At 42.9% G+C, this 27,228-nt stretch overlaps 1 protein-coding gene across 4 annotated transcripts in view; it reads left to right on the top strand.

The window, feature by feature from the left end:
• The window catches only part of LOC149305788 (uncharacterized protein KIAA0513-like), a 52,769-nt gene extending 34,954 nt beyond the window's left edge, over positions 1-17,815 (top strand). For 3 of the 4 annotated variants that reach the window (XM_089539661.1, XM_089539663.1, XM_089539662.1), the window contains exons 5-13: positions 481-551; positions 1,160-1,367; positions 2,120-2,160; positions 2,261-2,345; positions 3,936-4,013; positions 5,783-5,812; positions 10,747-10,827; positions 10,968-11,062; positions 11,927-17,815. In XM_089539661.1, coding sequence (XP_089395787.1) covers positions 481-551; positions 1,160-1,367; positions 2,120-2,160; positions 2,261-2,345; positions 3,936-4,013; positions 5,783-5,812; positions 10,747-10,827; positions 10,968-11,062; positions 11,927-11,976 — 739 coding nt within the window. In that variant the 3' untranslated portion in view covers positions 11,977-17,815. The remainder of the gene's footprint in view (positions 1-480; positions 552-1,159; positions 1,368-2,119; positions 2,161-2,260; positions 2,346-3,935; positions 4,014-5,782; positions 5,813-10,746; positions 10,828-10,967; positions 11,063-11,926) is intronic. The other variant, XM_089539664.1, reaches the window with a different exon arrangement.
• The last annotated feature ends 9,413 nt before the right edge of the window (positions 17,816-27,228 follow it).

Genomic DNA, 27,228 nt, shown 5'->3' with positions numbered 1-27,228 from the left:
CAGCATACCTCACCATAAGCTAATCCTAGCTAGGGCTGCTGGGAGGTGCAGTCAAAAACAAGTAGATGGCCTGCATGATTCCCACTCTATTCCCAGGATCTTATGTGTTTCTGCTTTGAACTCAATCCCAATTTGCTCTATGGGACTTACCCTTAAAGTGTGCAGTATAAAGCTGCAGTATAAATCTTGGCTTATGATTCCCATCTCCTCAGCCTGCACCAAATTTTATCCTAACTCACAGGGCTGTTGTGAGTCCCTTATATCCTCTATATCTGGGAGAAACGTTTGCTCCAAATGTAATAGGAGAAATAGGAATTAGAAAAGACCTTAACAATACTCTGGACAGCTCCCTTATGAAAGCAGCCATGCTTTTTGCTTCAACCTTCCCAAAGTTGTCCTGAGATTCGCTCTTGCTGAGATGTTTGCCCTTGTGCATAATGTATATTTTCCCCATTTCTTTTATTCTCCCTAACTTTCCAGGTGTTATCAAATGGACGACTTCAGCCCTGCTAAGAACCTGATGACCATGTGCTTTACTTACTACTACATCGGTAAGCAAGGAGAGGAAATTTAAAATTCATTGCATTTCTATTTTTGTGAACAGAGGAAGACTTAATATTCACAGTCACTCAGCTTTTCCCAGGCCTCTCCCTTGAGTCCCTTTTACTGATTTTGCTTAAAGGTTACAACAAGTTGTTTGTAGAGTAGGCAGGCAGTTTTTAAATCTAGTATCCTTACTAGATTGCTTACAACGAAAGAGCACTTAACTATACATAATGTGTAACTGATCTGTTTATTTCTACTATTCAGACATTTCACTGTGTGTTGTACGTTTTTGTAAGAAATCAGAAGTGCCTTTTAATATGAGGATTTTTTGCTCTGTTGACTGCAATTATAGATGATTGATTGATTGATTAGTAAGCTTGTTGTAAGATGCCTTAAGTCCACTACTGAAACACCCTCACTGTTATTGTTGTCAGCAAAAGTATAAAGATAGCTGCGCTCTGAATCTGGCGCTGCTTGTTTTTGCAACCTTTGGTGCCTGGCAGCCTTTCTTTGCAATAGATCCAGATACCTGACTCGTCTTGCTTTTTGGCTTGGCTAGACGAGAAAAACAGGGAGGGTTTTCCGATTAACAGCTGAAATTGTCTTCCAACAGGTAAGCCCCAAGCTTTGCCTCCCGAATCCAAGGAGAAGGCCACCGGCAGCATTGATTCTTATCTGAAGTCAGCAAACAGCTGGCTGGCAGAGAAGAAGGACATTGCGGAACGGCTCCTGAAAAACACATCCTCCAAGACCGAGAACGTGAAGGGCTTTTTCGGGAGCTTTGAAAGCAAGCTGAAAGGACCCGTGACCAAGAAAAATGAGTGAGTCCAGCTCTTTTGAGTTGCAACTACAGTCCGTCCTCGCCTTATGCGGGGGATCCGTTCCGGATCCCTCCGCGTAAGGCGAATTCCGCCTATGCTCGAGCCCCATTGGAAACAATGGGGCTCGGGCGCGGCGGCACGAGCGCGTGCGGGGTGCAACGGGCGCGTGCGCCCATTCAATTGAATGGGATGTTTCGCCCCGCGCGCGCGCCGCGGCTTCAGTGTATGCGCTGAAGCTGCGGCGCGCCCGTGTATGGCGCGGGCGCACTGTAAGTCTAAATGGGAGCCTGAAGATAAGGTACTATGAGGAAGCATTTCTCTAGCTGTCTGTTCATACGTTTAATTTATATCCTGCCTTCCTCCAAGCTTCTGATCCAAGGTGGCTCCCAAATTGAGTTAAAAGAAAATACAGGTTCAGAACATACTGCAGAAATAATCCAGTTTGAGACTGCTTTAACTGCCTTTGCTCAGTGCTAGGGAATCCTGGGAACTGTCGTTTTGTGAGACATTGAGCCTTCTCTGTCAAAGAGCTCTGGTGCCACAATAGACTATAATTCCCAGGATTCCCTAGTGCTGTGCCAGGGCAGTCAAAGTGGTCTCAAACTGGATTATTTCTGTGTTTTGGACCATAAATAACTTAGGGAGTAGGTATGTTTGGCTTAGAAAAGAGAAGACCGAGAAGGAACACGATAGCAATCTTTATTTGGGTGCTACTTCTTTTGGATTAAATAGCACTTTTTTTTCTTCCTTAGAGATGACGAAGAAAAACCAAGGGAGAAGATCCAGAAATCAGGTAAGCGGTGTTAGAAGGCAAGTGTCTGTCTTCGCTTGTATGTTTCCAAACTGCCCGCAGACAAAAGATTTCCCTGGCTATATCTCTCCTCCCTTTGCAGTTTCCCTCTACAGTCCTGAGGAAGAGGAAGAGAAAACAGGGGAGAAGATTTACTTGTACATGCATCTGAAACAGCAGCCCATCTGGTATGTTCTGGTGGCCGAGGAAATGCTGGGTGATGATGGTAAATCTGCTCTCCTGTAATGTAAATCCATTAGATCTGGTCCTACCTGCGGGGGCAGCAGGAAACAAGGGACATCTTCTCTGTGATGTCCCTTGGGGTCCTCAGTCTTCTTTCCACCAGGAAGGACGTGTCCGGTTCCCCCATCCTTTCCTCTTACGTATTGCTCTCCGTACCTCTTCTTGTTCTTGTCACCTTTCTCTGAATCTGCTATAACTTGTGCACCATATATATTTGAGTCAACCTCGTGTATAAGTCGAGGGCAGGTTTTGGGGTCAAAATTACGAATTTTGATCTGACACATGGATAAGCCGAGGGTAAAACTTAGGAGTGTGTAACAAAGGATGTAAAGGATGAAGAAAAGAGGAAAATGATGCCAAAGAATGCTGCTATTTTCCTGTCCAAAGACCAGAAGCAGCACCACAGTGGAGAGAATAGAAGAGGTTCTCCAGGGATGGATTAAACTCTTGCTTTTTGCCGCTCTACTCAGAGCAGGGGATGGCTCTTATTTTGAGTTAAGGTACAGCATTTGCATTGACCCGTGGATAAGTCGACCCAGGTTTTTTGGGTCAATTTTTTTACTTAAATTTCTAGACTTATCCATGAGTATATACAGTATACCCTTCTCAAAATGAGGTGCCCAGAACTGAATGCAGTACTCCAGATGAGACTTGAGCAATGCTGAATATAGTGGGACTATTACTTCCCTCAACTTGGAAACTCTGCTCCTATTCCTATTATTATTATTATTATTATTATTATTATTATTATTATTATTCAGCCACTCAGTCACAAACCATAAGGTTGTGAGTTCAATCCCAGCCAGGGACTCAGGGTCGACTCAGTCTTGCATCTTTCCCAGTTCGCTAAAATGAGTGCACAGCTTGTTGGAGGCAGTTAGCTTATAATTGTAAACTGCTTAGACACTATAGTTTTTTGTGGGTTTTGGGGGCTATGTGGCCATGTTCTAGAAGAGTTTATTCCTGACGTTTGCTAGCAGCTGTGGCTTTGGCATCTGCAGAGGATGCTCATTCTCTGAAGATGCTCATTCTCAGAAGATGAATACTCATTTTCTGAAGATGCCAGCCATAGATGCAGGCAAAACATCAGGAATAAACTCTTCTAGAATATGGCCACATAGCCCCCCAAACCCACAAAAATCTATGGATGTCGGCCACGAAAGCCTTCGACTTCACATTGCTTAGACACTGCTCAGTGTGGTATGAAGCAGTATATAAATGAAGCTGCTATTGCTATTGCTACTATTAATGCAAGCCAGCATAGCATCCGCCTTCTTCGCTGCAGCGTCACACTGCTGGATCATGTTCAGTTCATACTCAACAGTAATTCCCAGGTCCTTTCTTCATTTTAAAAGCAGGTGGAAAAGTGGGATAGCAGAGGATTAATTGGGACTGTCCCTGCCAAATCTGGACAGTTGGAAGGCATGGTGTCACCATGGCCAGATCAGGCTTATGTTTGTCTATGTGTGTTGTGTGCCTTCAAGTCATGGGGTTTCAATAAGATGGATAATTACCCATTTTTCCCCACTTTGCAGGCACACCTTGAGGTTTTGGAACGCAGCGTTCTTTGATGCCGTCCATTGCGAGAGGCGGAAACGGTCTCCCACCACCAGGTTGGAGTGTTTAGCTTTCTTTAAAACAGGGGGAATATAAGGGTGGGTGAGAGTTACATTGCATTGGGGGAAGAATAGTTCTTGCTTGATAGATAACATTCCTGAGTTTCCCCCCTTCCGTCGCCTGTTGTCAAAATGTGCCTTCCATTGATCAGGGTCAGGAAGAACTCTACATGGAGGAAGCTTGGATCATTTCAAATGCTATGATGTTGGTCTGTTTCAAAAGCAGGAGCAAAGCAATTTGGTTTGTTCACAACTTCTAAAGAGGAAAGACAGGCAGGAGCACCAAAGACAAAAAGCAGAGTAAGGTGATAGCTTTTCCTCCGGACCATGAAAACCTTAGAAAGTAGCACCGAGATAGCATAAAAATTTGCATTCTTGCAGAATTCTTTATCAAGCAACAAGGTACAAAAGTTAGAATATTTGTAATATACAGAAGGCAGGGAAGAGACAAGAAAGTCCCAAAGTGTGGGCAGGTGGATTGGCTACTCTGAAGCTGCAAGTTCCAAACTCCATTTTATAACAATAACTTTACTATGCGAACCAAAGAAGCCCCCAAAAAACTCTGCGCAAGGTTTAAAAGCTGCAGGCTTCTCTGTCAGGCAAAAATGATTGTTTTTAAAAATAGGTAAAAAGGAGAGGGGATAATGGTCTTAGAGTCATGTTATTTTGCATGCTTTCTTGAGATGCTTTTGGAAAGAAAGGACCTGCAGCCTCTCCAAAGAGGTTCCACTTTAATGGCCCCAGGACCATTGTTGGAAACCAGAAAACTAATATAACAAAAGCAATGGAATTTGGTTATCCTCTTTGAGAATACAAAACAAAAACAACCCACTTTTGAAAACTCAAACCTGTCTCTGGCTGGTACAGAGCTCACAGACCTCTTCGTAGGAAAAGAGAAGGTTGGTTCTCCATTTTGAGACTACCAAACCAAACAAAAGTGAAAACTCAAAACTCTATCTAGTACAGGGCTCACAGACTCCTCTGTAGGAAATGAAAAGGTTCTCCATTTTGAGAATACCAAAACATTATATCTTTTGATAACCAACCTGTTTCTATCTGGTGCGCAGCTTACAGGCCCTTTTATGAGAAGAGGGGAAGTGCAAGGTGATCCTCCATTTTGAGAATATCAAAACGTATATTTTGATTTTGATAACTCATACCTGTTTCTGTCGGTTACAACGCTCACCGACTCCTTTGTAGGAAAAGAGGAAATGCAAAGTGGCTTTCCATTCTGGGAATACTAAAACATCTTGTTGGGATTTTATGATAACTCACTTTGCAGGATAAAAGGAAGTGCAAGGTGGCTCTCCATTTTGGGAATACCAGAACAATATAAAGGCAAACCTGTCTCTATCTGCCTTGGCGCTCTGTCTATCACAAGGCCCTTAGAAGAAAGCAAGGTCCAAGTTGGTGGCAGGTAGTAAGTCCCCTAAATAGGAATAGCATATTGTCTTTCAGCATGCTGGGATACACAGTTGGTGGTTGCGTCCCATTTCTGTTGACCAGAGAGCTGGTTGAGATCCTATTCTTTCGTCTGGTTCTCGTATTGCTTTGTGGGAAAGAGCAAATGTAAAAAACAAAGAACGCACTAATTTCTCTTTCTCTCTCTCTTTCTCTTTCTCTTTCTCTTAATGTCTTTAACCTTTTCTTTTGGAAAAAAACGTTGAGTTGGATTCTTCCACCCTTCCTTTCTCTAAATCCATCCATCCTTTCTTGCATGATCTTAACATGTAACCTTCTGTTGGCCCTTTCTGCTGCCGCTCCAGAGGGAATGCTGGAGAGGAAGAGGAAACGAGGTGTGTGTCTGTCCGCATTTACTTGGGGGAACGTCTTTCCAAACGCTAGTGCTGCCGGCTTGCTTTGGGTTGTAAAAATTTGCCAACGTAGTTGTATGGTATTCAGTGGAGTACTTGTAAATTTAACTGTAAATTGAATTCACGCCAGCATGACGTAGTGGTTGGAGCGTTGGGCTATGTCACTAGAGACCAGGGTTCGATTCCTGGCTTGGCCATGAAACCCACTGGGTGACTTGGGGCTAGTCACAGGCTCCATTCCCACTTACAGGTAAATCGGGTTGCGATCCGAATCGATGGATCGATTCGACAGCGGAGTGTGGTTCCCACTACATTTGCCCCGATCGCATTCTTTTTGCTTCAAAATAATCCACTTGTGGTTCCCATTCACAAATGAATTGATTCCAAATGATTTGGCTCCAGCTGGCCAAAGGGGAAATTTGAATCGATTCCGATCCACATGTGGTTCACACTTGCGCAGAATCAATTTGTCAAAAAAGAAGAGGAAAAAATCATCGTCAAAAAGACGTGGGTTAAATGCGTCTAGCGCATGGCCCCCCTCTGCAAATCCACTCAGTGATTCAGATTAAGTGGAAATCAGGATTGTTTGAACCAATTCAAACTGATTCATGGTCCGAGAAATGAGGCCACAGTCTTTCAGCTTCAGAGGATGGCAATGGCAAACCTCCTCTGAACAAATCTTGCCAAATAAAACCCATGATAGGTTCACCTTAAGTTTGCCGCAAGTCAGAAACGACTTGAAGGCACACAACAAAAACAACAAACTTGTCAATAGAGGCCGGAGCAATTTAAAACCCAGGAACACAAATCTGTTTCCAACTAGACTCAAACAAAGCCAACTTAGAGACAGATAATAATAGTGTAGTTTTCCCCCCCCATTGCCCCGCCAACATTTGCAATTTTTTTAGCTACAGAGAAAACATACTGTGCATTTCTTTCAAAAGGGTTGGCCATGCCAATCCATTCCACCAAAACGATTTACGCTCTTGTGGCACCTGTAAGGTTAATAGAATTATTTTAGCTTGCGCTTTCATCAGTTTTGCAATGCTCTTCCTCAGATGCATGGCTCAGATCCAGAAATTGATAAAAGGTCTGGAATCCATGTTCCATGAGAAAGACTTAGGGAGCTGCCTTGGAGATGACTGAGAAGGAACATGATAATCATCTCCAAATACTTGAAGAGATATCATATAGAAGACAGATTGAGCTTTGTTTGGCTGCTCTGAAAAGCGCACTATACTTGTTGCAAGCTTGCAAAGCTCCATTGTTTCTTCATCAGGCAAGATGTTACAAACCAAACAGGAGAGGCAAAATGAATTGCAGCTCTCTGCCTCCTTCCCCATTGGCTCTGCTGGCTAGGGCTGCTGGGAATTGCAATTCAACAACATCTGGAAGGCTGCACAATTCCTATCCCTATGTTATGCAAACATTGTCTCATCTCCGGATGGAGTTTGCAAAGCTGGCAGTGGCTCCTACCCAAATATCAATAGCTTGCTTGCTTTCTGTCAGTACTTCAGTAATTTTGTATTGGTTCTGGATGTAAGTTGCAGCCTCTTATATGTTTTAATGTCAGCAACTGTGGCAAGTTTTTGGACCCAAGCTCCTTCTAATCACTGAGGAATTCTTGATAGAGGCATTTTGTTTGAACTTTCTCTTCTCTTTAGATCCATTTCCTTTTTGTGCCTTTGTAGAATGATGCTGTTGATGTTTGGCCTTTTCTGTCTTTCTCTTTCCTTCCCCTTCCATTCCTCTGTGACCATCTGAGCTGAAATAGCTGCTTTCTGTATCGTGTTTCCCCCCATGCACTTTGTGACCATTGTGTGTATCTTTCCTCCTTTCTTTCCATATCAGGCAGTGGCTTTTTGAATAGAATATGATGGTTTGGAGCTCTCTATCCATCCAGAGGAGCAACTCTGGAGGAGGAATTATTGGAGTATAAACATGTTAAACCCATAGATGCATTGCACATGCATCTCCTGGTCGCAAAGCACAGTGTTGCCAGACTTTGGTTTTATGTGGACTTTTTGCAAAGGGGTCCTGAGCAATATCAAGCTGAGATTTATCCTACATGTGCTCCAAACTGGGTTTCTAGGGAGGCTAAGCATCCTAGGTAGTTCTTCTGCATTGTGTAGGGTCTCTTCCACATTGCAGAATTACAGCACATCAGTACCACTTTAACAGCCACGGCTATATCTTATGGAATTCTGGGTATTGTAATTTGGTGATGCGCTAGATCTCTCTGGCTGAGCATTCTGAATGCTTCATGGAAGCGGCAAATCCCAGGAATCTGTAAAATAGAGTGTATCTACACTGCTGAATCAATGCAGTTTGACACCGCTTTAACTGCCATGGCTCCATGGTATGGTATCCTGGGATCTGTAGTTTGTGGTGGCACCAGAGCTCTCTGTAACTAACTCACAACGTTACAAATTCCAGGATCCGATAGCATTGAGCCATGACAGTTAAAACAATCTCAAACCACATTAATTCTGCAGTGAAGATGCAGCCATGGAGCCGTGGCAGTTAAAGTGATATCAAAAGGTTGTCACTGTGTAGTGCAGTGCTTCCCAAAGTTTGGTCCTCCAGGTGTTTTGAACTGCAGCTCCCAGGATTTTTGGCTTTTAGCCGTGGTGACTGGGGCTTCTGGGACTTGAAGCCCCAAACACTTGACGGCCAAAGGTTTGGGAATCAGTGGTGCAGTGTGAGAGACCCGAAAATCTGCAAAATACTCCTAGACCTCTATGGAAGGGGTCCACCAACTAGAACAATGGTTCTCAACCTTTAGGCCTCCAGATGCTGGGTTTCACTTCCCCAAAACCACCTGCCAACAAACTAATGGTTGGGGGTTCTGGGTGCTGCAGTCCAAAAAAGCATCCAGAAGGCACCAGGTTGAGAACGACTGAATTAAAAGACTCTCTCAGATTGAAGCCAAATTTTTCTTCCTCCCTTTCCTATTTGGTTACATTGATCCTGTTTCCTTTGGGGGTTAATTCAGGATTATACTTGAATTTCTTGCTGAGACATTCTCCTTCCTTGTCTGTTCCCATTCTTTCCAGCTCCATTTCTAGTAAACATTGCAATTTCATTTTTAAAATTCCCTCTTGCTTCTCCGCCTCCATTTTACTTCCTTTCCCCCCATACTTTATATTGTCCCCTTTTTTCTTTGCTTCCTCTTGACATACATAAAACTTCAGCTGGCTTCTCTTATTTTTAAACTTAAGCTTGATCCACAGCTGAATTAAGTAACAAGAGTCCTATTTGGGTTGTGTTAGTATGAGTGGTAGGTGATGCTAATTCCTGAATGCTTCCCTATTAAAATGTAGAAAACTAGTTCATCAAGAGGGGTCTAATCTCAGTTTTCCTTGAAGAGCAGGATTTCTACTTGCAGGATTCATTTTTTTTTTTTATTTGCATGTGGGTTCTGCTTTCTTTGGAGGAAAACAAACCATCTTGCATGCTACAGCTCAGGAGGCTCTTTACTGCATTTGCTGAAAGTTCATTCAGTTCTAGATCTCTGTTTTTGGTGCCTCTGGACAGATCTTTGCACAGCAGCTTTAAATAGGCCTTTGGGTGCAAATCTGGAAGCATGCATGCCTCTCATTATCTATAACAAGTAAATATCTAGAATGTGAAATCTAAAGTAAGAGTTGTGCACCTAAAGAACCAAGATAGGATGGAGCACCCAAATAAACCCATTTGTACAAAGTGTTCTTGGAATCAAAGCAAATTAAGAAGGGAAGGGTCCCAACTGCAGATGTGCAAACCAAAACAGACCATTGCAAATATATAAAATACATACATAAAACATAGGCTGCTTCTCTTCTGGTGCTCATTTGACTTTTGGAAACTCCCTGTTACTAGACTTGGAAATGGCGAAAACCTTTTAACTTGAGTTTTACTCATGGATTGTTCTAAGAAAACTGCTAGGATTCACAGTGCATCTCCAGCCTTTAGCCTATCCAGAGGTTGGAAAAGTTACTTTTGGGGGACCATAACTACCAGAACTCCCCAGTGTTAAGTACATATGTTTATGCTCTGAGCATTATTAGTGCTCAGCATCTTCTTTGTATTTCTAGCTCTTGAATTATTTTTGGTTAGTGTCTGCAAAACCAGGAGCTGAATTTAGGTGACTACTGTTCAAATGCAATCTCTGCCATAGACTTATCTTTAGTTTTGGCACTCTCTTAAAACCTTGGTTCCCCTGCCTCTGAATTGGGAATAGTTTAGTTAAGTCTTGATTTTGAGTTACTAAAGAGAAGTCAAGCCAGAGCAGTGTAGTGGTTTGAGCATTGAACTGTGACTCTGGAGATCCAGGTTCGATTTCTGCTCAGCCATGGTGATCTTGGGTGAGCCACACACTCTCAGCCCAAAAAAACCACATGTGATAGAGTCGTCATAAGTTGGAAACAACTTGAAGGCAGATAACAACAACAAAATTTTGAACAGGGTTTTAGTGAGAACTTACATTTTACATGTGTCCTTCCCTCCTATACCTCCGTCCTGCATCCCCTCTTAACTGTAGGCCTCCCTCCCTCTTTGAAAACGATAACCGAATACAGTTCAGATTCCTAGGTAGGTTTCAGAATTATTGGGATTGTGGTAACTCAGATAGAACAACCCCAAACATTTTAGGATGCTGTTCATTTGCAAAGTTTGGCGCTTTCAAAAGAGAAGAAGAAACAGGTATTTTAACCTGCTTTTTCTTATTCTCTGTTGGAAACAACAAAGTCGCCAAAGCAGACTGCTTTTTTAAGATGTTGGAGGTTGTTGAGCATCCGTTGCAAATGAATCTATGGAAAGGTACAATACCTGCTTCCAATGGCAACCACAGCTTTGGTAGATAGTGTCCGAACGTGGTTTTGCGCATGGGTTGGATGTGTATTTCCTGCTCATAGGATCTATTCATATGTTTGCAGGGAGAAGTGGTGCCACATGACTCAAGAAGAGCGGGATGATAGTCTGCGGTTTAATGAAAATATCACCTTTGGTCAGTTGGGGTAAGTGAAGAAGAAACCAACCTGCCGGGGATGCTGGGGACTGAACTGGAAACGACCTACACACAAACTTTCGCCCCTAAGCCATCACCCCCTTCCTCCGGCGTCCTCATGTTCCCCCTCTTTCTTCTCCTTTGCTCCAGGACTTTCACTCACAACATGCTGGCTTTTGGGTTGAACAAAAAGCTGTGCAATGACTTCTTGAAGAAGCAGGCGGTGATCGGCAACCTGGACGAAGGTAAACTCAGTCGCACGGGTGCAAAGAGTTTGGGCGAGTGACTTTTTCGGGACTCCTGGTAATTCACCCAACCAGAATGGCTAGTGACTTTGCTGCCCTGGTGGATTATGAGTGTTGCAGTCTTTTAAAAGTTACTTTTCCAAACACTGGCAAAGTGTGCAAGAATTGGCTCCCAGGAATGAAGATGATGGTTGGGAGGAGAAGATAGAGGTCCTCTATCATCATTGTTTTGCCTTAAAGTTGCCCCTTCTGCACTATTGTTGGCTTGCAATTCCCATCAGCCTTACTCAGGCATAGGCAATTGTGATGGATTATGGGAGCTGCAGTCTAAAAGCATGTCCATGCATCAGAGGAAGTTTTATCTCTTAAGTATGCCAAAGGATGACAATTTGGAAAGGAAATTTGAAAAACTGGTTTATTACTACTACTACTACTACTACTACTACTTCTATTATTATTATTATTATTATTTAAAGAAAGAGAAAGGAAATTATATGGGGATAGTTATAACTTGAATGGCTAGAATATGGATAAAAGATAATAATCATATTGGTTGGAGTTGGATGTTGCTTTATTTCGGACATTATATAAATAGGTGGAATTTTTGTTAGGATTTAAACACCTAGAGAACACAAATGGTCTAGATAGAAAGTTGAAGTTACAAGGTATATATGAGATTATAATCATGAAGAAAAATAAATGAAAGGAAGTAGAATATATGTCAGGATATGATGTAATTATCATTACATGAATAGTGACAATTGTACTGTCTGAACTTTTCATAATATCTGATAGATATCTAATATGGCAATGCTATAGGAAAGGCAAGGTACCTGCTATACTCTTGTTTCTCTTACTTTGCAGAACAGTACAAGCTCCTCAGTGATCACATTGAACAAATGGCTGCCGAATAGCGCCCTGACTTGCCTTCTGTTGCCGCAGCTGGGAATTGAGAGCAAAGACACCGGTAGGGGTGAAATGCGGCCATCTCCAAGATACGACCCGAAGCTTACAACAGGCTTTCAAACAAAGAACAACAAAGCCAAATGGACATTGCTCTAAAAACCTGCATGACCGTCATCAAAACCATGTAGCGCTGCGCTACGCAGCCCATAGACGTAGGAGCGCGGCGATTCCAAGATGTCCACCTCTTTCCCCAAGGCCTTGTTGCATGAGCTGACTGAACTTGGTGGAGTTGGCCAGAAGGTCCGCGTATGGAGCAGAGTCAGATACGGTGGGGAGAGACGAGTATATATAGTCATGGAGGAGGAGGAGAAGAGCTGAGATTTGGATGGGCCTCACCTTTCTCCCTTGATTCTCTGAGCATTGCTGCTGAATATTGTCTATGTGTGTGCAAATTCTTTTTAAAGCAGGAGATGTCTGCAAAGTGTAAAAAACAAGTAGAACTGTGTACAAAAGAGATGCAAGAGGGGAGAGAAGGGGGGGGGGGGAAAGATTGCTTTTGATTGATTTGGAAAGCTATTGATTCTGGAGAAAGCCAGGGTTTCTGTAGACCAGAAGGCTGATCATCTTGGTGGTGACTGGCATACTGGCATACACATGCCAGTGGGATCTGTCTGTCTGTCTATCCAGCCAACTATCCGTCCTCCCATTCGTCCGTCCGTCCATCCATCCATCCATCCATTTATCCATCCATCCATCCATCCATCCATCCATCCATCCATCCATCCATCCTCCCCTTCCTTCCTTCCTTCCTTCCTTCCTTCCTTCCTTCCTTCCTTCTTATGTATATATTTCAGAGGTAGTAAAGGAAAGGGGTATCTTTTGAGTTTGGAAGATGCCATGACTGGCAAACATGCAAGGTTCCTGCATACAGAATAAGTCCCTAGAGTTTGCAAACACTGAAGAGTATAATGCCATAATGGTTCTCATTGCCTTCTTGTTTGTAGTTGAGCCTGAGTAAGCCATCGCCTTGAGTTTTGAGAAGGGGGTGCCAACCTTATTTTAAGTGGTCTTTCAGAAGGAATGCTCTGGAGAGGAAGGATCTTGGCATACCCAACAACAGTGACAACCTGCCTTCGCCAAGGTGGTGCCAGTCCATAAAGATGTATTTTTTCTCTGCTTTGCAGCAGAACTTCTCAGTGGCCAAAGTGAAATTTGCAAGAAATTACACTGCTGCCATTTCTTAAGGGTGTTTTTTTCCTTCTCTCTCTTTCTATATATATATATAAATAAAAAATTGTTGTAGCATTGAATCTCCTCAGTGGTAAATCTCAGAGCGCTCCCCGGCTTGTCGGTTTGAGAAGATTACTCTGTGCCATCTGTCACAGTCTATTTTGTGACAATCTTAAGCTCTGTTTGCGTGACCACTTTGGGTGTGTTTGTTGCGCTTTCAACACTACTTGATGTCTTCAGGTAATTTTGACAGGCAGAATGACATTAAGGGTTGCGAAGCCTTCACCTCCTAGCTAATTTTCTGGACCGCAACTCTCATAACTCCAGATTCTGGGAGTTATAGTAAAGAAAAAGTATTATTTCAAAGCTCTGCTTCTACCATTGCAAACTTGGCACACACATTTCCAATTGCTCCAACTCTGGTTTGTGGTGGCAAGCCAGCCTGGCAGGAGGAAAGCCATACAAACATGCCCTTAAAACTATCATATCAGGAGACAAAGGTGTCCTGAATTGCAGGAATCCTGAACGCTGTGTTTGTCCCAATTGGTTCTAGGTTGCCTTGAAGGAAGTTATGGTAGGATTGCGTGGTGTGTTTTTCAGTCAATGCAATGCGCCTTCAGTCTCAGGGGTCTTCCGGAAGGGTTTATAAAGAAGTATGAATTCTTGATTCTCATATTGTCACCCCGTCTCCATTGATTTCTTTCCATACCACACCAAACAGAATCCTAATATTTTTTGCCCTAATAAAACTCATAAATCATAATTCCCATAATATCACTGAATGTAACGGCAAAAGAGTTGTGATGTAAACAACTAGCAAAACTAAATCCAATAACACCAAAAATCCACCAAACAGTGATCCCTTTATTGTGACAACCAAAATGCACAACATGCGTGTTGTTCAAAGCTCCATTGGCTTCTTCTTCATCTTGTAAAGATGTTAAAAACCATACAGGAGGAAGATGGTAGTCATAGGCCTTCATTTGGCGGTTGAAGATGCCAGTGGTGCTTCGAAAGCTTGCAAATGTATTTTGCATTTTTTGGTTTGGCGCAATAAACATATCACTGTTTGGTGGACTTTGGATGTTATTGGATTTGCTATATGGGCAACACGGCTTCCCCAGGATGGTTTTTTAAAGCAAAGCTAAAGTTGCACCTTTTAATTACGATACAGCATGCACAGCCTAAATGTATTTACAGTTACAGTATTTACGGTTCCATGTGGTTAAAGTGAACATTTGGTAAGAAGTGAAGATTTTTAACAAACAAATCCTAAGGCCTCTGCTTTCTCTATGCCAGTGGTTCCCAACCTGTGGGTCGGGACCCCTTTGGGGGTCGAATGACCCTTTCATGGGGGTCGCCTAAGACCATTGGAAAACATCTATTTAATTACAGTTATGAAGTAGCAATGAAAATAATTTCATGGTTGGGGGTCACCACAACATAAGGAACTGTATTAAAGGCTCATGGCATTAGAAAGGTTGGGAACCAGTGCTCTATGCGCTGAGCTTTGCCCCATTCAGACCTTCAGTTTTGCTGAGCTCCAAAGCTTTAAACCATTTTGCTTTACACTTTCCCAAATGATGCCCTTGCATCCATTTATTCCATTCTCTGGAGGGCTTTTTGCAACAGTGTTTTGGATCAACGCTTGGAGCACCTCTAAAGCTTTTGTGTTTTAAACCTGGTCACTTGCTATGAGCTGTTTCTGTGGTTTGCAGAGGAAATGCTCGCTTTTCTCCATTTTCAGTTTTTCTTCTTAGAATTATTATAATGTCATTTCACTGAGCACTATAACTCCTTTCTAAAAATCACAAAGAGAGGAGGAGGAGAGAAGCGAACATAATATTTACGCATGTCTGAGAATTTAAAAAGAAATTCTGTCCCAGGGATTAGAAGCATCTTTTGGATGTTAAACAACCACCGCTGCCAGAAACGACACTGACAAATATTGTAACCTTCAGCAACTTTAAAATCTTTAATCCCATGATGGTTTTGCTTTTGTATCCCTGAAATTCCCATCTTGGCCAATAGAGAGTATCAGAAGAACCATTTTTTAAGGGAAACAGTACATTGCAAAGCTGCTTCTATTGTTGCTGCTGTTATTTTCCTGGCTTTCAATCATGAGACTCAGATTTTTCTCTGTAAGTACATCACAAACTTGGTTCCTGCCTCTGTTGATCAGGTGGAGAAAACTGTCCGCGTTTCGTGGGGCGTCTGGTGACTCCAATATCTGTAGATGGTAGGATTGCATTTCTTGCATTTTACGTTTATCCTTCCACTTTGCACTTGGTGAAAAGGTGGTGCAAACCTCCCACTGTGGGTTGACACTTTCTTGGTGCACACTTTCAAGAAGTGTGGAAAGAGTTTGTCATGTAGGGTCAACTTATTTTTGTTCGTACCACCGCTATACAACAGTGGACGTATCCACACTGCAGAATTAAAGCAGTTTGACACCACTTTAACTGCTGTGACTCTTTCCTACAGGATCCGGGGACCAGAGCTCTTTGACAGCATGCGTTTCTTGTGTGCCTTCAAGTTTTTTGTGGGTTTTTCAGGCTATGTAGCCATGTTCTAGGAGAGTTTATTCCTGACGTTTTGCCAGCATCTATGGCTGGCATCTTCAGAGAATGCTGGCATGGAAGAGAGTGGTGTGTGTGTGTACTGTATTACCCCAGAGGACCTGGAATGGGGTCACACAGTGTATGTGTGTATATACAGTAGACCCTTGTTATCCGCTGGGGTTTGGTTCCAGGAACCCCTGTGAATAACAGAATCCGTGGATGCTCAAGTTCCATTAAATACAATGGCATAGCAAAATGGTGTCCCTTATATAAAATGGCAAAATCAAGGTTTGATACTTGACATTTATACGTTTTTTTGAATATTTTCAAGCCGTGGCTGATTGAATCCTTGGATAAAAAATCCGTGGATAAAGAGGGCCAAGTATACACACACACACACACACACACACACACACCCCACCCCTCTCTCTTCCATGCCAGCATTCTCTTAGGATGCCAGCCACAGATGCTGGCGAAACATCAGGAATAAACTCTTCTAGAACATGACCCGAAAAACCCACAAAAAACTATGGATGCTGACCATGAAAGCTTTTGACTTCACATTGCCTTCAAGTTGTTTTCGATTGACGGCGACCCTAAGGGGAACCTATCCTGGGTTTTTCTTGGCAAGGTTTGTTCGGAGGCAGCTCACCATTGCCATCGTCCAAGGCTGAGAGAGTGTGACTGGTCCAAGAACATCCAATGGGCTTCGTGTCCTGGCTGGGAACTGAATCCTAGTCTCCAGTGTTGTAGCCCATCATCATCATCATCATCATCATCATCATCATCATCATCATCATCATCATCATTTATGCTTTATGTATATAGTGCTGTAGATTTACAAACCACTTCAAACCCCTAACCCCACACTGGCTTTCCAGGCTGAATACCTCACCAAACTACAAATCACAGGATACTGTAGTATAGAGTTGTGGCAGTTAAAGTGGTGTCAAACTGCTTTAATGCTGCAGTGTGGCTACACCCAGGAGAAAACCCTGTCACACCACTGTTGTTGCTGTTGTTAACATCATCATCATTCTCATTCTCATTAATGTTTATATAGCGCCACCAGGGATTGTGAGCATGAGAACCCACTTTCTTTGACAGGGCTGTATATTTTATAATGTGGTTTTTCCATGGGTTTCTCCCAGACTCCTTTTGACCCCTGAGAATTGAAGACACATTGCAAAGGGGAAGCACTGTAATTGATCCATCCAGCAAAGTCTATCGGTCAGTATTGATCTCCTGTGCATATCATTGTGAAGTGGTGTTTATATTAGTTTATTTCTTTCAAGGCTCTTCTGAAAAGTGCTGGTGTGATTCCTCCTTTCCTGGGGACCCTTACCAACCTTATAATAAGGGACCCTTATCAACCTGATAAGGGACAATCTTGGGGTAGATGCATGAATGGGTGGGAGATGGAAGTGAACCGTTGATCCAAATGTGCCCTATACCTATTTCCAAGGTTTGTATCCGAATGCAAATGTTGTTTTTCCATGATCTTGAGTGTATTTATTGCATTTCCAAAGACTTGAGATAATAAATGGAAAGGCTTGTCTTTATAGGCTGGGCAAGCGGAATATTCCCCCTCTTTGGTCTTGTCTCTCCCCAGTTCCACTTTTCCCTAAATGAATCTCTTTTTTTCTCTCGATGCTAGAAATACCTTGAAGAATCTGTTTTTTGGTTGTTATTGTTATTAAGAAATAAGCTTAGAACCCCAAATAGGATATAATTGCAAACCGAACATTTCAGTATATCATCTCCATTTAACTAACGGTGGAGTTTCATTGCATTTCAGATGTTTTATATATACAGACATATATAGAGGAGATAACGTTTGTCCAAGTTTTTGTTGTTTAGGATGCTATGTACATTCTGATGTGCAGAGTGCGATTGTGTGGCGACGGATGTGTTGTACTGAGATTTGATATGCGTGGCTTGATATCCTTTGTGGAATATTGTTGTTTTTAAACTCATGTATAGCAAGTGATATCAAGGCCTGGCTATGGAAGTTTTGGAGAGGTTAAATAAAACATCTTCTTTTTTGGAAACCGCATACTGGATCCAGTCTTCTTAACACTAAGCGTATGTGCGCATCCTCTCTATTTTATCCTAAGGCTGATTTTTGTAAATAGAAGTATTATTACACAGTTAAAAGGGGATGTTTTTATTGTGATATCATTGGGGTGGAATTTGGGGTGTGTTCATTCCACATTTACTGCATCTTTTGAGGTACATACATAAAGAGATTTGCATTAGTAGTAGTATTACACAGTATTATTATTATTATTAGTTGTATTGGTATTACATTTTGTTGTTGTTGTGCACCTTCATGTAGTTTCCGACTTATGGTGACCCTAAGGCAACCCTATTATAGAGTTTTCTTAGCAATTTTCTTTGGTGGAGGAGGTTTGCCTTTGCCATCTTTTGAGGCTGAGAGAGTGTGACTTTCCCAAGATCTACACCATGCTGCCTGTTTTAGAGAGAGAGAGAGAGAGAGATATGGTTTATTACAGTCACAGTCCAGCAAACTTTGCATCAGAGACATCTAAATATGAGTTTCCAAATACAAAAATACAAAACCATAAATATACAAGTATCTAATAGCATAAAAAGAATTGTCAAAGGAGCAATGTTTCTGAGTGATAAAAAGACGGGGATCACAGCTCTATGTATTCCATTTATCCTCCATCCGGAAACATCCAAATATAGTTTACAAATTTGTATGAAACACAAATATAAAAGCATAAAATGCATATTAAAATTAGTCAGAGCTGCCACCTTTTTAAGTGATAAAATTTTCAAAGGGCATTACGGCTAAACGTATTGCGTTTATCCTCCAGCCAACATCTTTCGTCTAACTCTTATCGCTGTGGCCCACAATTTGATGACCTTATAATGTTATATCAGGGTTAGTATCTGATAACAATAAGAAAATATAAAAAGGTTCGGAGTCACCAAAGGATTAGTGAAATAATGTCAGTTCTTAAATATAGATGTATGCCAAGCTGTGTTCCTGTTGTTGATCCATGCCCAGTAAGCTGTGCCATGGCAGTTTTCCTTCGGTTTAGCTGGAGCCACACCTGTGTTTGGTTGCCAAGGGTGCCCTTGTCTATACACATATATGGCTTGTCCTGCCTTACATTGCTGTGCTATCCTGGTCTCCTTGCACCATAGAAAATAGACTTGGAAGGTGGCAGAAGATACAACCACCAGGCAAAGTTGGCTGGTAAAAATGCCACTTCTGTTGCTCTGCTTTCTCTTCTTATGGTTGCTTTGTCCACTTCGGTGCTCTTCCCAAATGATACACGGCATTCCTGTCTCATCTGCCCTTCCTGGAAAATGTGGACCCAGTGAATACTTCAATACTGAGTTGGCACAATGTGCCCCGTGTGGGCAGAAGTTAGTGAAAAGTCCTGATGGTAAGTGGCAGACGGATACACAAATTGGAGATGGAGAGGGCATGACAAAAATAAAAATCATCATGGTTTAAGGAAATGGAAAGAATTTAGTGGAAGACATCTGGAAAACACTTTTGATGGAGTGTGACTGTTGTTTGCCTTCAAGTTGTTTCCGACTTACGGCAACCCTATCACAGGGTTTTCTTGGCATGTTTCTTTGGGGGCGGAGGGTTTGCCATTGCCATCCTCTGAGGCTGAGAGACTGTGACTTGCCCAAAGTCATCCAGTGGGTTTACATGGCCGAGGGGAGATTTGAGCCCTGGCTGCCAGAGTAGAGTCATAGTCCAACACTCAAACCACTATGTTGCGATAATTATGGAAAGAGCGTTTGTGGTCTGTGGGTCGCCACCATAGTTCCAACAAGATGAAATCTAGAGGCATGACGGGGACCCTAAGGATGCCACAAATTAAAATTGTGATTAATTTGGGTTGTTTTTATTAAATGTTAATTTTAATTAGTTGCAATCTGTTTGTACCCTGCAGTACCAGTATGAGTCACTTGGGGGCAGCCTTTCCCAACCGTTCCTAAAGAAGAAGCTGCAATGCCTGGTCTGCATTTTCATCCAGGCAACTCCATGTGATGCTCCTCTCATATAATGTTGGACATAGAATGTGTCCTACTCCTTCTCTTTGTAGGCCTGAGCTGTATCTGTGTAGCTGAGATCAACGAGACAAAGGAGCGACCGCTTTCCATCAACTGCCCTGGCTGTGTAAGAAAGCATCTCATTGTTTCCTTTTCTATTATGTGGGATGGACCTTGTTGCGTTAGGTTACCTCTTCACATGCACGCTCCTTCTCTTGCCAACAGAATATCCCGCTGCACAACACATTGTGGGAATCCATGTTCCTTGATGCCAGTTTTCTGGACTGCAATGTAAGTGATGCCTTGCTCTGCCTTCTCCTTCTTGCACACCTTGCTCTGGCATTTGGTGGCTTTGGGTTCACTACTCCAGGTAGTCTCCCTTGCTGAGCATCAGTGTTTGTAGCAAGTCATGTGAACCATTAGAAGGAAGAGGAAAGAGCAAGGAAGAGATACACTCAGGTATCTTCACCCTCCCTATCTTTCTTAGCAACTATTTGATGATGTGTACATTGCAATTTTTAACCTTTGTTTTGGGGGTGAGCAATGTGGGCCCATACATGTACTAAAGGAACCCCCTCCTTATTCTCCCTAGAACACTTGCAATGAAACAGCTTGCCAGATTCTCACCAATATGGTCATTTTGGAAGCCTTCACGCTGCAAAACAGAGCCTACGATCTTTACACAAGAGTCAAGTGAGTATCCACAAGGGCCCAGGTTGAAAACTACATCTGGGGATCTGTCACAGATCCCTCAGTTTGCTTTCAGCAGAGCTTTGGTTCTGCAGAATAGCATCCACAAGGAAAGAGGAGCAGAGCAGAGGAAGTCAATGTCCCTTACTCTTTGTAGCAGTCGGTGTTCTGGAGGAGAATTCCCTTTCCTGGTTATTCCAGGAGAAATTAGAAAGCCTTGAAAATCATGCTGGTGAATTTTAAAAAATGCATTTCTGCATTTGAGTTCAGCAATAATTTGTTGTTGTTAACTGCCTTCAAGTCGATGTCAACTTATGGCGACCCTGTGGATGAGACATCTCTGAGGCTCCCTATCCTCCACTCCTCTGCTTAGATCCCGCAAATTCATACCTGCGACCTTCTTAATAGTGTCCATCCATCTGGCATGTGGTCTTCCTCTCTTTCTACATCCCTCCATCTTTCCTAGCATTATTATCCTTTCCATTGAGTCATGGCTACTCATGATGTGGACCAAGAACGACAACCTCGACTTCGTCCTCTTGGTTTCCAGGGAGCTTTCAGGCTTCATCTGTTCTAGGACCCATTTGTTTGTTGCTTTAGCCGTCCATGGTATTCTCAGCACTTTTTTCCATCTCCACATTTCAAATGAATTGATTTTCAGTCAAATACATTACAAGAATCTTGCCGCTCAGCAGTGATTGTAGCCAACCTTGGAGGACTAATGGAAGGTGACAAGGCAGCAGTGCGTATCCCTAGCAAATGCAGCACCAAACTGGGTTGGAAAGTCCCCATCCATTGGGTTACCCTCATAATTAAAAAGGATTACACCAACAGAAAACCTTGACTTTTGAGAAATCTTTGCAGTGCAATCCCAAAAGGTCTACTTAGACGTGGGTTCAGTGTGTGGCAGTGGGCAGCTTCCAGGTCTCTCTGTCTGGGTTCATGGCCATTTTCAGGTGAAACACCACTGGACTTTTTTACAGAAGCCAAAACCTTCCGAAGTTATGGTATGATAACACTGGAAGACCCTTCCCTGCCATGGCTTTTAAGAAGACATCAAAGGCAAGTCAAAACAGCCTCAGATAGACACCTGCTCCCTCTGTGTTTGTTTGTGTAGTGCACACAGAGACTGGAAAAGGAGGGTTGGTTTGGGGCTGAGGGAGCGAAAGAGGGAAAAACCGGGACTTTTTTAAAGCTGCTGAAAAGGTGGAACAGCAGAGAATTAACCCAAATCAGGACAGTTTAAGGGTATGTTGTCTGGGTCAGCACAGTTGGAGAGACTGCAAAAGCAAATTCAGATACACTTAATTGGTCATAGTTTTTCTGGAGAAATGGATTTGCATCACTACATTTTAAACTTCTCTTAGAGGTTGTGGACATCATTGCTGGGCTTCTACTTCTACTTATTGAGTTAAAAGATTATCTGGTCTAATTTTGCAAACCAAAGGAGAAGGGAGGATCTTCTTAAAACGTGTGCACAACTGACCAAGAACAGGAATATCCCACTTCTCCTTCTCTGTAGATCGACTTGAAGGTTATAAAATACGATGCGAGAGGGAAGTTCCTAGGCTGGGAAGATGTGCGAGGGGAGATGCTGCAGGTGAGGTGACCACCTTCGGTCCTTCATAGAGAGTGCCAGTGTTGTTGTTACCAGTGTGACTTAGGACTTTTATCACACGGGGACAATTGGACGTAGAAATGGGGATTATCCCATGAAAATTGTGCATTCGTAATTAAGATTTTCACATGATGTTGCGATTAAATGGCCATTGTCCTGGGAAGAGCCCATGAATATCGTGCAATTGCACTAAAGCTTTTCACATGACGCCATGTTGAAAAGCGATGGAGGTGGCATCAACCCATGAATAACCAGGCAATAAACAGTTGCCATCCATTTCACCAAGTGCATGCCATTTTTTCCTTCATTATACCTCCATCACAGACTTGTACTCCTCTTCTTTTTAGCTTTGCCCAGGCAGCCAAAATGTACTGGATGCAGCCTTTGTGGTTGGAACGTCATACAGTCGGTCTGTAAGTATGCGCATGCTTTCGGCTGGGGGACGATAACCATTGCAGCTAGTATTTCTGGGTTTTCAGAACAGCAAGAAGAGTCGGGTGAAACTGATGACATGGAGGCTTGATGTATTGGAAGGCAGCATTAACAAGTTTGAGTTCTGCCTAGATGCCAAATGAAAATATTGATTTTGTTCAACTTAGGTGTGCATGTCTCTAAAATTAACACATTGTTCACATTCATAAATTACATGGGGCACACATTTCTGTCTTTATAAAGAGTTCACATCCCCCCCCAAAAAAAAAAAAAATTAAGGACTTGGGGCCATCTTCTTCAGTTTATAAGGCTTTCCATCCTTCAAATAAGGGACACTCCTTCTAATAAGGGATAAGCTTTCTGGACCTCAAATAATAGGGACACCTGCCAGCTCTATAATGGACAAGTTTTCAAATGAGAGACATCTCTTATAATAAGGGGCCCTTACCAACCTGATAAGGGACAAACTTTCTGGACCTCAAATACAGTAAGGGACACATGACAGCCCTATAATGGACCAGGTTTCAAATATGAGACATCTCTTATAATAAGGGACACATGCCAGTCCTATAAGGGACAAGCATTCTAGACCTCAAATAAGGGGCCTCCCTAATAATAAGGGGCACTTGCCAGCCCTATAAGGGACAAGCTTTATGAACCTTTTTGAACCTCAAATAAGGGACATCCCGAATAATAAGGGACAGTTGCCAGTCCTATTTCTGGACCTCAAATAAGGGACATCCCTAAAAATAAGGGACACTTGCCAGTCCTATAAGGATCAAGCTTTCTGGACCTCAAAGAAGGAACACCTCTTCTAATAAGGGACATCTTATAAGAAACAAGCTTTTGGGACCTCAAATAAGGGACATCCCTGATGGTAAGGGACACCTGTTAGCCCCAATGGCACTTCAGTACATCCAAAAGGCACCGTGCTGAAGGAAATATGGTTTCTATTCTGTCTCCTTTATCTTAGTGCACCGTCGAAGTCTCTGACCTCCTGCGACGTGTTCCTGAGCCCATATTTTATGAGCTGTTCTTGCAGTTTGAAGATGAGATGGGGGATACCTGGTTGTGGCAAGTCCCTGTGAATAATCCGGCCATAAGGACAAATGGCCAAGGTGAGAACCTGTCTCCTGTTTTTGGGATAAAAAGTGCTGGCTATTGTAACTCTCACAACGTCTTGCTTCTCCATATTTTCTTTCCTTTGCTCTGCCCTGATGTAATATGTGTCCTTGACTGTTTTCCTCTCCTCTACCTTCTGGCACCCACAATGCAGAAATAATCTGGTTTGGCACAGCTTTAATTGCCGAGACTCAATACTGTAGAATTCTAGGAACTGTAATTGTACATTTTACATATAAAGATGTTTGGGAAGAAGAGGATGAAGAGGGATCAGAGCCTTCAAGTCTCTCACCCCCTTTGAGCAACTCTCATGCCCTCCATTTGAGAGCCACTGTTCTAGATCAGTGGTTCTTAGCTTTGACCCTCCAATTGTCTTGGACTTTTAAGTCCCAGAAATCCTAGCCAGCATAGCCAATGGTCAGGAATTCTGGGATCTGAGGACATTTAAAATGGCCGGAAGACAGAAGTTTGGAAACTGCTGTACTAGATGCATTGACCAAGGATACTGGTAGCCTTGGAAATCTAGATTCCAGAGCAGCAGATTGAAATCCTGAGCATGATTTAATTCTTGCGGCTCCAAAATGTCAATCAGTTCTGAGTGCGGCAAAATCAATATTGCTTCATCTTAAAAATTATTTGGCTTAGCCCTTTGCACACTGGCTCAGGTCCTGTGTCTCCTCCTTTTCCTCTGGCTAGCTAGAGCCAATGCTGACTCTTTAGCTTTAAGAAACAAATCCCTTTCCCTTCACCTGTGTTTTTTCCAGCATCCTCGAATCCGCAGATGCTCAGAAGACTCTTTCTCGTTGATGGGCTCTCAGGCAGAAAATACAACCTGACAAATACTCCAGCATCTGTTACGCTGGCAGCGGAATTGCTCCTCAGGTAAAACTAGCACAAAGCAAACAGAATTAATGTGCAGAAGTGATAGTGTGCTAGGACTACAAAATATTGTTTCATTGTATTTATCCTTTCTACTTCCCTTGTCTGGAGATAAATCGATCTCCGATCTGAATCGATAGATTGATTAGACAGCAGAGCATAGTTCCCACTACTTTTGCCCTGATCGCATTTTTCCCCTCTAAAATAATCCACTTGTGGTTCACATTCACGAATGAATTGATTCAAAATGGACCCGCTCCAGCTGGCCAAAGGACAAATTTAAATTGATGTTGATCCACATCTGGTTCACACTTATGCGGAATTGATTTATCAAAAAAGACATGGGTTAAATGGGTCTAGAGCATGGCTCTTGGAATTGCTTTAGTGATTTTGTTTAAGTGGGAATCAGGGTTATTTGAACCACTTCAAACCGATTTGCAATTTGGTTTAAAAGGTAATGGAAATGAGGCCTCTCATTTATAGGGGGAGCCAGCATGGCATAGTGGTTGGAGCACAGGACTATGACTCTGGAGACCAGGGTTCAAATCCCTGCTTGGCCATGTAAACCCAATGGGCTCCACATCACACTGTTGGCTTATGTTCAGCTTGTGGTCTACTAAGACTCCTAGTTCCCAAACCAGGGTTCACCTGTCCTATATCTTAAGCTCCATCCTTCATTCCCCCTAACTAGTTACTTTTTCTGAGTTACAAAGCTCAGTGGTTTGATGCTCAGTGCCATGTTCCTTGTAGATGGCATGGTTAACTCCCCTTTAGAGAAAAGTCAGCACTGAATAACCCCATTGTAGTTAAGTGCATGCACAACATATTCCTCAATCAGCTTTTATAGGCAGGGTGGCCAGACATCTTCCTTTTCCAAGGACATGTCTTACATTTCAACCTTCTGTCCAGGAGGAATCCCAAAATGTCCTCCACTTTGAGCATGGCTAAGAAGCATGAATTAATATTTATATGAGTGTTTTTGTAATTTTGTAATGACCTGCATTTTTCTTCATTTTGTGGTGCCTTGTCTTCCTTTATGGTTAGGGCACCTGGTCCCCTTGTTTATAGGCATGGCATTGAGCATCAGACCACTGAGCGTTATACTCTGGAACAGAATGAGTTAGTAGTTACGGTGTCCTCCACATCATCGTCCTTTTCTTTTCTTTTAATTTTTCCCTGCCTTGATACAGCATACACCTGCCAACTAATATTCCTGGAAACCACCCTCCTTTCCTGTTGACAGTGAAATATGCAACACGAGACACCACAGGAGTCACTCAGGCAAGCATTGGGTATATGTGGATGTGTGCCATAAAACGACTTGCTTTCTCATCCATGGCTGGCTGGGTGGCTTGACGGCTTGCTGGTTTTCCCTTTATAATATTTACATTGTGCCATTATATCCTGCCCCAGGTAGTAGTCTTCAAAGAAGTAGCCATGTTAGGGTGCCATGGAGCCATGTTGACTGCCGTGGCTCCATCCTACAGAATCCTGAGATTCGTAGTTTGGTGAGAAACCAGCACTCTTTACTAGAGAAGGGCTAAATAGCAATTGCAAATACATTTCTATATTGAAGCACAGCAGCCCCCCCCCCCTGCATTCTTTGGGCAGAGAAGGCAAAAGACCTTATAAAACTACAAATCCTAGGATTCCAATAGGATGGAGCAGCAGCTCTTAAAGTGGCGTCAAACTGCATTAATTCTACATTGTAGATGCACCAAGAGGAAGGGCGGGAGGAGTTGTCGAGGCGGGTGAAATAATGTTGTGTATGCTGTTATTTCAAAAGTGGAACACACTCCTTCCTCGGAGTGTAGTGGAGTCTCCTTCTTTGGAGGTCTTTAAGCAGAGGCTGGATGGCCATCTGCTGGGGATGCTTTGATTGTGATTTCCTGCATGGCAGAATGGGGTTTGACTGGATGGCCCTTGGGGTCTCTTCCAACTCTAGGGACATTATCAGAAGGCCAAGCCAGCTTGTAAAACTATACGGTGATGCTACAGCCCTTAAAGTGGTGCCAAACTGCCATATTTCTTGACTCCCATTGACATTACTGTGGCCTCTGATGGGGAGAAGAGCAGCCAGGCACAGCTGGTCTTGGAAACAGAGAAACTGTAATTACAGGAGTCAAAAAAACATGATCTCCCGATACATTTGGCCGGTTTGCATGAGAGCTAGCACACAGAAAGGTTGGTGATAAAAGAAATAGCAGGAGATCCAAGAACTGGCCAGGGAAGAAGAGAAAGCAAAGTGTCCCTTTTTCTTTCACCTCTGAGCCCATGGCCAGTGAAGGAGATCTGGAGCAATTGCACCAACTGCGCCACTAATCTGGCCCTGCTCCCCGTCCCCAGTCCATCCATCCCTCACAGTTGGAGAGGGACAAATGCATGTGCGCATCAGCAGCAGCTGAAATGACAAGGCTGGCTGGTTGGGTATTTTTCTTCTCCTCCAAGTTTCTCCTTCTCTCCAGGCTTCCAGCAGCTGTAGCTTCAGCAGGTGTTAATGAGTACCAGGTTTGGTGCTGCTGGGATATCGACAAAGCGGAAACCAACAGCTCCTGTTTCACCTGCCTCAGTGCCCAGATTGACGCAAACCAGAATATCCAAACTATTTCACTAGCCTGAATCCTCCAAATACAAGGGGCTCTTGTTATCCACTGGGGTTTGGTTTCAGGATACCAAAATCTATG

This window comes from Sceloporus occidentalis, unplaced genomic scaffold (genome assembly GCF_023333645.1).
Source record: "Sceloporus occidentalis isolate IW3139 unplaced genomic scaffold, rSceOcc1.0.p SCAF_10, whole genome shotgun sequence".
NCBI lineage: Eukaryota > Metazoa > Chordata > Lepidosauria > Squamata > Phrynosomatidae > Sceloporus > Sceloporus occidentalis.
The sequence above is the reverse complement of the archived record's forward strand: the minus strand, read 5'-3'. Positions and strand labels throughout refer to the sequence as shown.